The sequence below is a fragment of the Piliocolobus tephrosceles genome, chromosome 4 (genome assembly GCF_002776525.5).
Source record: "Piliocolobus tephrosceles isolate RC106 chromosome 4, ASM277652v3, whole genome shotgun sequence".
Taxonomy (NCBI): Eukaryota; Metazoa; Chordata; class Mammalia; order Primates; family Cercopithecidae; genus Piliocolobus; species Piliocolobus tephrosceles.
Genome location: NC_045437.1, coordinates 150,784,905 through 150,798,555, shown reverse-complemented (window position 1 = coordinate 150,798,555; position 13,651 = coordinate 150,784,905). Strand labels below are relative to the sequence as shown.

General features: G+C 44.3%; 1 protein-coding gene across 1 annotated transcript in view; it reads right to left on the bottom strand.

The window, feature by feature from the left end:
* SIL1 (SIL1 nucleotide exchange factor) overlaps nt 1-13,651 on the bottom strand; it is a 237,537-nt gene that overhangs the window by 85,956 nt on the left and 137,930 nt on the right. The window contains exons 4-5 of the mRNA XM_023195311.2: nt 9,139-9,247; nt 1,496-1,595 (exon numbers count right to left, since the gene is read on the bottom strand). Of these exons, the coding sequence (XP_023051079.1) occupies nt 1,496-1,595; nt 9,139-9,247 (209 nt within the window). The remainder of the gene's footprint in view (nt 1-1,495; nt 1,596-9,138; nt 9,248-13,651) is intronic.

Here is a 13,651-nt window from a genome sequence, read left to right as displayed (position 1 = left end):
GAAGATGTGCTTCTCCTCAGCCCCTCGGCTAATACATCTGTGGTAGGACGCAATTGCGAGCATTGCCTTCCTTCACCCACTGCTGCTGCCACTGAGCCATGTGCCCTCCCACACTACATACACTCTCCATGTAGGAGAAGTGATTTTGGTAAGATGAGTAAAGACGTGGAGACTGGGCCTGCATTTCATACATCTTAAACAGGTAAACACCAGCTTCCTATCCCCCAAAAGGTTCATTTTCCCAGAAATATTTAGTTCTAAAGCATCAAAACAACCTATGGCTTCTTCCAGTAATACACAAGCTGTCAAAAGCCTAATGCTGTCTCTCTTAAGATATTACCTGGATTCAGGGGAAGAAATGAAGAGGTAAATAAAGGCAAACGAGTGCCAACCGCGGTAGTTCATGCCTGTAATCCTAGCACTTTGGGAGTCCAAGGTGGGCAGATCATTTGAGGTCAGGAGTTCGAGACCAACCTGGCCAACATGGTGAAACCCCCATCTCTACTAAAAACATAAAAATAAAACATAAAAATTAGCTCAGTGTAGTGGCGGGCACCTGTAATCCCAGCTACTCAGGAGGCTGAGGCAGGAGAATCGCTTCAACCCGGGAGGTGGACCTTGCAGTGAGCCAAGATCGTACCACCACACAAACAAGGCCAACTGGGTCACACAGCGAAACTCCGTCTCAAAAAAAAAAGGCAAATGGGGACTGTAAGGAGAAGAGGGAGGGAGAACGAGAACTTAGGTCTCTAAGGCAGCCATCAGAGAAGGTTCTTTCAAAAACTGACAGGACTCAAATAGAAATACAGAGGAATGACTCCAAGGGCTCATGATCCATCTAAGAGTGAGATTTCTTCCTGGTATAGACCTGTACCTGTGAGCCCTCCCACGCATTAGGGGCATGGCCAGGGGCTGTAATTCTTCACCTTTTCCTCCTCTCATTCCCTTAGCTTGTAGAGAAATTTAGAGCTGAAGGAAACCTCAGTCATCCTCTTGTTCCAGCCCTATGTTTAAAATTTAAGAACCTGAGGCCCAGAAGAAACACATTTGCTACATGTTCAAAGGACAAGGACAAGGATTCGGGCTTCTTGCTTCCTGGGCCAGCTCCTCTTTCTTTTGGAACAAGCCTGTGTCTAATTCAAGTGTAAGTGAGGCAGAGATCTGGGCTGTAAAGTCTACTCACTCCACTCACCCTGTGATAATGGAGAGAATGGCTACCCCTGCTCGGTGCCTCAATTTCTCAAAGCATAGGGAGCTGTTTGAAGACAAGGGATGGCAAACAGAATTCTAACCTAAACCATGACAGAAATGCTCCCAGCACTTTTTTTTAATAGTTTAAAAGGGTTTCTTATTTGTCATTAATGGTTCTTTAAATTATTTTACAACATTGTTATCCCATGTTTATTGCAAGAGTTCCCATAAAAATGATTCCATTCTGCAAAAACAACAAGGCCATGCTGCAGACTTATACTCACAGGAAAAAAACATCACATACCTTGTCTTTCTTTGAACTCTCCATCTCTGCCCCCTCCTTGAATTTTGCCAGTGCGCTCTTGAGGTCCTGAGATGTGTAGGTGTTGGTGTTGATATCCAGCCTGTCCAAAGAAAACTGAGAGTAAAGAGGGAGGCATGGCTAGGCTTGGTGGCTCACACTTGTAATCCCAGTACTCTGGGTGGCCAAGATGGAAGGATAGCAAGATCCCATCTCTACAAAAACTTTAAACATATTAGCTGGGATGTGATGGTACGTGCCTGTGGTCCCAGCTATGTGGGAAGCAGGAGGATCACTTGAGCCCAGGGGTTCGAGGCTGCAGTAAACTATGATTGTGTCACCGTACTCCCACAGCTGGGCAACAGAGTCAGACCCTGTCTCTAAAAATAAATAAGAGGGGAGCATCGTATTTCCCAAGAAAGAAAATGTCCCTGGGTGAATGGCACCCTAAGGTAAGCAAAGCCAGGCCAGCTCTAACTCTGAGTGTACTATCATACCTTTGCCTTCAGTCAGCCAGAGGTCTAACAGAGTGACCTTACCTTGAAGCTAGAAGAGGAAAGACACAGCTGAAAATGGGATCATTCCATGAGAGAGGAAGAAATGGCATGGGGCAGACAGAAGCCAACCACGAACAGAGGCTCTCATCTCAGCCAGCTTCTCAAGGCAGAAATAAGCCTGGAATACCTGTGCAATGCTCCTCCCTCAGCATGCTGCCAGGGCAGGACCTCTCAGAGGGAAGTGGACTCAAGACACAGGAAGTAACGTGCACCCTTATTTATTAATATATTTTTCCATGAAAGGGGACAACAGGGCCCTGAGTCCCACAGTGTGTGCCTGATCTGATTAGACAAGGCAGCCTGTCTTTACAAAAACAAGTTGGATAGATTCACACCATAAGACCAACCTCTGAGCACAGAGGAGAGGCAGGAGGTATGTCTCAACCTGACCAAGGAATGGATTTGAGATACTAAGGAGCAGAATCAAGGTCAGCCCCTTCCACGGCCAGTCTCCAAGGGGAGGAGGGAAAGGAATCAACGTGGCTATAATCTCAGGAACCTGCCAAAGACCAGAATGGTCTCCTCACAAAATTCCCTGGAGCTGATCCAAGCCACAGCTATGTGTCTTAACCAGAGAGAAGACATCCACCATGTGGGAGCAAGGTTTTACCACTAGCATTCATTTTAGTTCAATGAACAGAGGTAAGCACAAGAATGATGTGGACGAAGGGAAGAGTGGAGTGTGGACTGTGCTTAACAAGACTGTCTGCCTGGCGTTGGGTTCAGGATTCCTATATCCTGGAATGCCCACAAGATTTCAGAGGTGAGGAGGAAGGGGCTAGTGGTCTGCTCTACTCCAGGCAGGAAGAGCACATCAGTCTCATAGTCTGAGATTCCAGCAGGCCTCAGCTCTCATGTACTAAGGGCTTTCATTCTTCCTAGAGACATTTTAGGGCTCTGAAAAAAACACTCATCTTCTCTAAACCTCAGTCCTCCTAAACTAATTAATAATAGCTAGTAACTCATTTATTGAGCATTTAGCCATGTGTTAGGCAGTGTGTTAATCCCTTTAAAGTAATATTTCATTCAAATAGTTACCACAATCCTACAACGTAGGGAGAGAATCCTGAATCCCTCTCCCTACAGAGCATCATCCACTGCCAGTGCATGAGGATACCACTGCTCCACCCCACATACCCAAGAGGGAGCTACATATTCAGGAACCATAGCTTGAATACATTATCTCCTCCCTCCTGTAAGACTCGGTCAGGACTAATCCCATTATGCCGTGTATCTCTGTTTACGTCATCAGTCTCACTCTCCTAAGCCATCTCTCATCACCCACTCCCAGTCCCAACTACATACACACAAGCACGCACATGTGCACTCAAGTTCACGCACACACATGAAACAGTCATCTGGTGGTCTCACTTCATCCTTCACTATGAAAAACAGACCAAAACTTCATTTTCCCATGATCAGTTCTACAAGCTAACCTGCACCTAAATCTATGTTTTCTACTTTCCTTCCTATTACAATGGATGAGTGTCCCTGATCCTATTAAACTTAGTTCCAGATCGCACTTGCCTTTACAAAAGCTTTAACTCCCATAATTACACCTCTCCCTCCTGCCTGCATCGTCAATTTCTCCCTTCAGCTGGATTATTCCCATCAGCGCACCAACTCTCCTTTTACCCCACAGTCTCTTCTGGTTATCCTGCCATCTCCCTGCTCTCATTCAGAGTAATACTTTATGAACACATTGTTTTCACTCACTACCCCCACCTTTTTTACTCCTATTTATACTGCCATTTACTGTAATCTGGATTCTGTCCTCACAACTCCACTTACACTGCTAATCAAAATTGCCAATAACTGATGACCAATCCGATGGACCCTTCTTCACTCACTTCAAGTTCCTCAACCACCAAGCTGCATTTGCACAGTTCACCCTCCCTTCTTAAAAAACTCTCAGTCAGGTGTGGTGGCTCATGCCTGTAATCCCAGCACTTTGGGAGGCCGAGGAGGGAGGATTGCTTGAGCCCAGGAGTTCAAGACCAGTCAGGGCAACATAGTAAGACTCTGTCTCTACAAAAAACTTGAAAATTAGCCAGGCATGCTGGTGTGTGCCTGTGGCCCCAGCTACTCAGAAGCCTGAGGTGGGAGGATTGCTTGAGCCCAGGTTGTAGTGATCCAGGATTATGCCACTGCACTCCAGCCTGGGCAACAAAGTGAAACCCTGTCGGAAAAAAAAAAAAAAAAAAAAAAAAAAACGCTCTCCTTTCCTGGCTTGTGACCTCACTCTCATGGCTTTTTCACTTCCTCGCTCCTTCTCCAACTCTTGCTGGTTCCTCATCTCCTACCTGAGCCACATAGCCCAGAATGCCTTGGAGTTCAGCCCTGTCAATCTTCTCCACCTTGACATCCTCCCCTAGTTACTTTAAAAACCTATCTGCCAGTGATCTCAACATTAACATCTCCAACCCAACCTCTCCCGAGCACCAATCACAGTCTTGCACAACTACCTGATAGATCTGTATCTCAAATGTTTAACAACTACTTCAAACTTATTGAACCTAAAACATGGCTCTTGATTCTTCTCCTTATAAGTCTGTCCCTCTCCCAACTTTTCTATTTCAATAAACAGTATCAACAACCACCCAGTTGCTCAAACTCCAAAATGAGGCTTTACCCTCAATCCGTGCCCCTTCCTGTATCTTCCTTCAACCTCTATGTTGAAATCATAAGCAAGTCCTCTTGAGTCTACCTCCAAATTAAATCTCCAAATTCATTCAGTCTCTGTTATGATACCCTAGACTCTGTCTCTACAAAAAACTTGAAAATTGGCCAGGCATAGTGGTATGTGCCTGTGGCCCCAGCTATTCAGAAGCCTGAGGTGGGAGGATTGCTTGAGGCCATTAAGTCTTACCTGATCTACTGAAATGACATCCTAATTCTGTCTTCTTTTGTCCACTTTCAATCTCATCTCCAGACACATAGTAACTAAATCACCCTCCTACCTAAAATCTTCCAATGGCAGCTGGGCATGGTGGCTCACACCGGTAATCCCGGCACTTTGGGAGGCCGAGGTGGGCAGATCACGAGGTCAGAAGTTCAAGATCAGCCTGGCCAACATGGTGAAACCCCATCTCTACTAAAAATACAAAAATTAGCTGGGTGTGGTGGCGGGCACCTGTAATACCAGCTACTTGGGAGGCTGAGGCAGGAGAATTGCTTGAACCCGGGAGGCGGAGGTTGCAGTGAGCTGAAATGGTGCCACTGCACTCCAGCCTGGGTAGCAGAGCAAGACACCATCTTAGGGGGGAAAAAAATCTTCCAATGGTTTTCCATTACAATTAAAGGTGAATGAAGAACATACAACATGTTCCTCAAAAGCTACATATTCTGGCCCCCACATACCTCTCCAATCTCATCTCCTATCGGTTTCCTTCCTTCTCTCTTCTCCTCTAGTCACCTTGATTGTTTTCTTGCTTCTCCTACTTGACAAAGCCTTTTCCTTGATAAAGCCTGGAACTTCCTGTTGTTTCATCTGTCTGAAATGTCCTACCTCCTAAACCTATAAACCTAACCCTTTGCATAAAGAGTTAATTATTCTTTTTGTCCATATCATCCTTGTTCTTGCCTCTGTTCCCTGAAATGAAATAAGTGCTAGTGGTAAAGCCTTGCTCCCCAATGGATGTATTCTCTCTAGTCAAGATGCGTGGCTGTGACTTGGATCAGCTCCAGGGATCTCAGTGAGGTCACCAATCTAGTCTTTGACAGGTTCCTGAGATCAGCCACATTGGTTCCTTTCCTTCCTCCCTTTGGGGCCAGTTAATTCATCCATGATTAATTCCCAGTACTTACATGTTTTAGAACAGGGTCAGCGAACTATCAGTAATGACCAGATAATATCTTACTTATGTGCTTATGTACCTGGTTTTCTGTCCGCCAGCCTTATGGAGGCTGTTTTGTTTACTGCTGTATCCCAATGCCTGGCACATGGGCACTCAATAGATTTCTGTGAAATAAATCAATGGAGGAAGTAAATGGCCCTGTCCTTAGCCCAACTTCTTAACCACTATACCATACTGGACCTTGGTAAATGTTCAACCCAAGATGGTACAACTTGAATGTGGTTTTACCCTCAGTCCTCCAAACCCAGTAGGAAGAGTCAAAGAAGCTGGTTACTCCAGGGCAAAAAGAGAGATGTACTATGGAGATGTTGACAGGGATATGGACTAAAACCAGTAGAGATGGCAAAGCCTAAAGCATAAATAGCCAGTGAAAACCTGTTGCTAAGAGCCAACTGTATGCAATGAAATAAGGCACTACTAAAGGAACTCTCTGAGACAAGCCAGAGCCAGGGTCTTCTGTCCCAGACTGTAGAGCCAGCAAGCATGGCAGCTCTAGGTAGCAATGTGGCTAGCCACACAACATAGTAGAGAGACTGCCATGAATTTTGGATCAATGGACTGTCCCCATCTCAGCCTCCTGAGTAGCTGGGACTACAAGCATAATACACACCACACACTCACACACCCACACCCCCAGCTAATTTTTGTTTTTGGTGGTTTTGTTTGTTTGTTTGTTTGTTTTGAGACAGGGTCTGACTCTGCCACCCAGGCTGGAGTGCAGTGGTACGATCTTGACTCACTGCAACCTCTGCCTCACAGGCTCAAGTGATCCTCCCAACTCAGCCCCGCGAGTAGCTGGGACTACAGGTGTGTGCCACCACCTCCGGCTAATTTTTATATGTTTTGCAGAGACACACACCCTGTTACCCAGGCTGGTCTTCAAATCCTAGGCTCCAATGATCCACAGCCTCCCAAACTGTTGGTATTACAGGTATGAACCACTGCGCCCAGCCCCTAACTCAATATTCATAAGCTAAGAATAGATTATTTTCTTCAGAAAATAAGACTTGGATTACATGTGAGAAAAGACTTCCTTAAAGTACTTTGAGACACTGAAATATGTGTGTATTGTGGACGAAAGAAGTTTGGCAGGGGCCATGATAATGACAGCTGATTATTTCTTACATGGTTATAAGAAAGGAGTAATTGTCTGACCTGGGTCACTCCAAGTATAGGCCTATCTGGAGGGATGAAGGAAGATGAAAGATCCTTCTCAATTTGGCGTGACTGAAAGGAGAACAAATGCCTCTATCTCAGTATGAAGTAGAATTTTCCAACAGTGAAAACTGTACATCTGAACAGGCTGTTTTGTGGGGTGAGTGCCACCTGACAAAAGTACATATGAACCAGCTGAGTGACTTTCTGACAGGCATGTCAAAGAAAAGACTAGGGTAAGAAGCGGGTCTCTAGGATCTCCTTCTGATTACATCTAACTGCAAAATACTGGGTTTTTGTTTTAGTTTTTTTGAGACAGAGTCTCGCTCTGTCGCCCAGGCTGGAGTGCTGTGGCGCGATCTTGGCTCATTGCAACTTTCTCCTCCCAGGTTCAAGTGATTTTTCTGCCTCAGCCTTCTGAATAGCTGGGATTGCAGGCACCTGCCACCACACCCAGCTAATTTTTGTATTTTTAGTAGAGACAGTGTTTCACCATGTTGGCCAGGCTGGTCTTGAACTCCTGATCTCAGGTGATCCAACCTGCCTTGGCCTCCCAAAGTGCTGGGATTACAGGTGTGAGCCACCAAGTCCCACCTGCAAAATACAGTTTAAATTATAAAATCCAGCCTGGGCACAGTGGTCCACATCTGTTATCCAAGCACTTTGGGAGGCCAGGGCAGGAGGATCACTTGAGTCCAGGAGTTTAAGACCGGTCTGAGCAATAAAGTGAGACCCTGTCTCTACAAAAAATTTTTTTACAAAATAGCCAGGCATAGTGGCACACACCTGTAGCCCCAGCCTACTCAGGAGGTTGGGGCAATGAAATTGCTTGAGCCCCGGAGTTCAAGGTTACAGTGAACTATGATCACACCACTTTACTCTAGCCTAGGCAACAGAGCAAGACTCTATCTCTAAAAAAAAAAACAAAACAAAACAAAAAAAATCATCATCATCATCATCATCATCCAAGGACTGAGTAACACTAACCACACTCAATCTGTAACTAATAATTCCCAATGCTTACATGTTTTAGCACAGGGTCAGCAAACTGTCTGTAATGACTAGACACTATTTTAGGCTATGTGATCCATATGGTGTCTGTCCCAATTAATCAACTCTGCCATTGGAGCAAGAAAGCAGCCACAGACAATATGTAAACAAATAAGCATGTCTGTGTCCCAGTAAAACTTTATTTATGGACACTGAAATCTGAATTTCATACATTTTCATGAGTCATGAAATATTACCTTTTGATTTTTTTCCAACCTTTAAGAAATGTAAAAACCAATTTCATTTGCAGACTGAACCAAAGGAGGGAGCAGTCCCAATAAGGCCCACAGGCCATAATTTGCTGGTCCCTGTGTTAGAAATTTCACGGCTGGTATTTCTACTGAGCTTTCAAAATGCACAATTCCAGCAACCCCTGCAACTCCATGCCTCAACCTCCCTCCCCTTCATTCAGGAAATATCAAGCAAAAGAAAGGATACTAATTTAAGGCAACAGAAAGAAAAATAGCAACACTGAATTCTCTAAAATTGGATAATCTAACCTGGTTATTGAGGAATAAGGCAACCTCTAGCCAGTGGAGAATGGCAGTAGCTTCTACTTTTATACTACAAGAAAGCCTGTTTTAATACTGACTAACAAGAGGAAAAGTTAGTCTGAATTAAAGACTTTAAAATGCAATTTTATTGTTCACCAAGGAAGTATTACTGCAAAGCAGAAGGCCTAACAGGCCTGTTTTAATGAATAGATGACTCATCTGTAATCAGCGCATTAATTGTTGGGATTCAAATGGGTGCTCTTAAAGTACTGGGAAAAACAGCTTCATTTTTAAAGCAGGTTAAGCATTCCCCCTACAGCCTTTTGTAAAGTATCAATTTGCTTTGCAAACTATCTCTTTCCAAAGACTGTAGAAGTAAACCTTCATAAAACCCTGACAGATTTATCACAAATTCTATGCTATTAAATTTCAAAATAAAAAAAAGCCACATGAATTTGGGCAACATTTTAAGTATTACAATACAAAATCAATGTCATCACTTAGCCTCCCAGTCCCTAAGGTTGACACTGTACCTTTTGCCTTTCAAATTATTTCGGAACTTGTCCTCAGATTGGAGTTTTGCCTCTCTTTCCCCAGTCTGAAGATTCAGCCGTACGTGGGATCCTGCAGGAACAGCCTGCCCTAAAAGCCAAGAAGAGAAAAGGCTCATGAGGTACAAGGTCCTTGGAAAGTCGCCGGGATGGCCAACAAGCCAACAGCACTTACTAGTTCATGAAGACACAACTCAGCTGTGTTCAGTTACCTCCTCAATCCATCCATCTCTCTCCTGTGAACACACACGCCACTCGCACATACTCACTTAGCTAATCTATAAAGGAAATCTGTAAGGGAATGGGGTAAGATGAGCAAGAAGATTCATACTTGAATCTAGAGACCAACGTCCCCCAATTAGAACCTGCATATTTAAGCTATTCTATGTTTTCTTGAGCTAATAAAAGCTTTGTGTTATGTGCAGCAGGTAAGTGGTAGATACCTACTCATTCCTCAGGACATGCTACATTACTGTCTCTTCCATGACACTCTTCCTGCCCCTCCCCTGACAGTCAGTCCCACAGAACCCCAGACAGCCTGCCATCCCAGCAAGCTTACACCTCAACACCTGCATCTGTTTAATTAGGCTCCTTCTATGAGGCTCTCTCCTTCCTAAGCAAAGGGACTGTATTTCCTCCTTTTTGATTTCCCAGCCCTTAGGCCAGGGCTTGGCACATAAAATGTGTGGAACTTAATGTTATGAAAAGGAAGAAGGAAGAGACTGGAAGGCAAGAGGACAGAGCAAGCCAAGGAGGCAGGGAGTGGAGCCAAGAGAAACTGAAAACCTACACCCACCTATCTACGGAGTTGATCCATAGCTAGGAAAAACAAGTGTTGTGAATCGATGGGCTATTCCTATGCACTGCACAAAACTACTCAAGTATAGTTAAAAAGCAACTGTGCAGTAGCACATACTACAAATGGAATGCTACACCCATTCATTCATTCATGAAACTGCTGTAGGGATGGAGAATTTCAGGGAAAAGGCTTTTCAGGAAATGGAAGATTTGAAGCAAAGATGGTGCTTCTGACACCTGGACTTTGACTCTGCTTTCTCCTGCCAGAGGATAGCACTGCCTTGCTGGTGTTAAGTTTGATTTAAGAAACCAAATCAATGACTTTCAGAAAAAATTCCTCCCAAGGAAGCACACAGCACAAGTTATCTCAAATAATCAGGTAAACTCAAGAACAGAAGGATAATGATATAGGCAAGTAGTCAACAGTTTTCTCAATTCTGGGAGGCCCAGAAAAAACTCTTGAGTTCCACCAGTCACTCTATCCCCAATCAAGAAGACAGGGATATTGCACACCATGCTGTTTCTGTTCCTGCCACCCCACTTCAGTAGGGAGTTTCTGTATGTTTTACTTTAAAAAAATGGGAAACTACATACAGTATATAGAAGTATGTGCATAATGATTTCCCTCTAACCCCAACCATTATTTTCAAGGATAAAAAATATGTTCAGGCCAGGCATGGTGGCTCACACTTTGAGAGGCCAAAGCAGGTGGATCACCTGAGGTCAGGAGTTCAAGACCAGCCTTGGCAAATGGTGAAACCCCATCTCTACTAAAAATACAAAAATTAGCCAAATGTGGTGGCAGGAACCTGCAATCTTAGCTACTCGGGAGGCTGAGGCAGGAGAACTGCTTGAACCTGAATGGCGGAGGTTGCAATGAGCCAAGATCACGCCATTGCACTCCAGCCTGGGCAACAGTGTGAGACTCTGTCTCAAAAAAAAAAAATGTTCAGAGTGCAGTGGAAAAATCCTTCCCTGGGGTGGCCCTCCTGATAAAGTTGGGAGTCAAATGAAGCAAAAAGTGAGTCCCAGACTAGGAATAAAGGGAATACCATAGCAAGGAAGCCCCCGTGCAAATGCACTGAAACAGAACCCAATAGGCTGCAGAAGCTGAGGAAAGACTAGGCCACAGAACTAACTGGAAGGACTGTGGGGGTTGCTGGCTTGGTACCACCAGGAAGCCTGCGTTCATCTTCCTTGGATAGGAAAATATTCATCAAACAGCTGCGGAAGATGGTTCTGGGAGGAGATGAGGCTGAATACTGGCAAGAATAACAAAGAACCAGCAACTTCTATCCTATTCCTATGATCATAGGGCGAGAGGTAATTTCTTTAGTACTAATCTAATCTCTGAATGTTTGAAGGAGAGAGGCTGCCTCACCTGGAGAGATCCCAAACTGACAAGACAATAGTCCCTTCCTGGATGTATGCTAAACACATCATCCCTGCCATCCCCCTTTACTCTACCACATTGACACCCAATCTACCTCCCAAACTGGTTGATTTTTCCTGCTATGTGTGTCTTGAATGCATACTCTTCTTTCCATCTTCCCCCACTGCTTTTGTCTGAACTATCGCCATCTCTCACCTAGACCCTATCACAGCTTTCTAACTGGCCTCCCTGATTCAATTCCCAATCAAACTGTTCTTTACAGTGACTGATTTTTCTTTTCCAAAATACCAAACCTATGTCATTCTCCTGCTTCAAACCGTTTCATGGCCTCCTACTGTTCTGAAAATAAAGATGAAAATCCTCGCCCTGGTCAATGAGGCCCTGCAGTATCTAGCCCTGGCCTGCCTCTCCAGCCTTGTCCACTCCTCATTCCTATGCTCTAGGCGCATTGGTCTTTTTCTATCCTTCTGAAAGAACCATGCTACCTCCTACCAGGGGGCCATTCCATCTGCTGTTCCCTTTGCCCAGAATCCTCTTCCCACACTCAGCCTCCATCTCCTCATCCTTCCAATCCCAGCTAAAGTCACTTCTTCTGAAAGGCATCCTCTATTTTCTCAGACTAGATTTACCTGCCTCCAAAAGATTTCACAGCACCATGAATCCTTTATAGCGCTTACCACCATCAGTAATTACACATTAGTTTTTTTATTTATCTGGTGAATATAAACGCTCACCATTTTATCCTCAGGGTCTATCACATGACCTAGCTTATAGTGAAGTCTTAATAATCATTTGTTGGTCAGGTGAGGAGACCCTTGCCTATAGTCCCAGAATTTTGGGAGGCTGAGGTGAGGGGATCACCTGAGCCCAGGAGTTAGAGACCAGCTTGGGCAACACAATGAGACCCCATCTCTAGAAAAAAATTTAAAATTGGCTGAGTATGGTGGCTCACACCTGTAATTCCAGGTGTGGAATTTGGGAGGCCAAGGCAGGTGGATCACTTGAGGCCAGGGGTTGGGCAACATAGTGAGACCCCATCTGTACAAAAAAAATAAAAAAATAAAAAAATTAGCCAGGCACGATGGCATACTCCTATAGTCCTAGCCACTTGGAGTCTGAGGCGGGAAGATCGCCTGAGCTCAGGAGTTCAAGGCAGCAGTGGGCTATGATCACGCCACTGCACTCTAGCCTGGGCAACAGAATGAGAACTTGTCTCTAAATTTAAAAAATAATAATCATTTGTTGAGTGAAAATGTTTAAATGAAAGAGGGAATTCCTAGCTGACCTAGAGTTATATGGAAAGGCCAAGAAGGATTTTTACTAGGGCAGGTAGAGTTATAATAGTAATTAGTCATGTTAATAGTTATTTTTAGTAATAATGGTACTAATACTAGTAATATAATAAAAATAGTATTTTAAATTTTCAAACTTTTGATCAAAGTTAGAAATGGAAAAGAAAAAAGCATGTGAGTTTATAAGCTTCAGACATAATAGGTTATAATGTGCTAAGCTCGCCAAACAAGAGGCTAGGATCTTATGTGAATCAAGTTATTCTGAGGAAAATTCCAAAATTACTCCCTTCACATAAGCCACCACAGGGGGCAAGAGCAGCCACAATAGCATTAACTCAAAATACAGGTTGTGCTCATTTATAAGATACTAAACACGTCATGGCAGCAGCAGTGGCAAAAGCAACAGGAAATGCAGTATTTCAAATACTTCTCCACTGGGGAAATGTCCAAGTTAGAAAGATAGTATAATCTGACCTGCATCCTTTAAGAGCCCCTGCGACAGAAGAAAATGTACCAGAACACAAGGGAAGGGCAAATCAGAGCAAAAAGAAAACAAGATACATACGGGTAATGAGTTTGCGGGATGGAGAGCAAGGGGACAGGCAGAAAATGATGTCTGGATCCAGGAAGGCAAACAAGCCTGCAAAGCCTACAGTGTCTGTTTTCCCACCTCTGGCTCCTTCAGAGCTGATCCCAAGGCTCAGTATCCTAGCCTAGAAAACTCTGTCCATATCAAGCAAGAAGCCCTATCCATATTGAGTAAGGCCACATCACGCTTGAATTTTGACTCCCACTGGGACTGTCACTGACTTCAGTCACAGGCCAGGACCCAGATAACAACTCTTGTTTTCTTGGTTGGGGTGTAATCTATGGTAGACTGCAACATTGTCACTAGTTTTCTTCCTCCCTGCTTGTCACACTCTCTGCCATGTGACCTTACAGTTCCTCCCATTGCAGAGTGTACCTTCCCACACCTTGACTTTGGATTTTGCTTATCACATGCGTTGGCCAG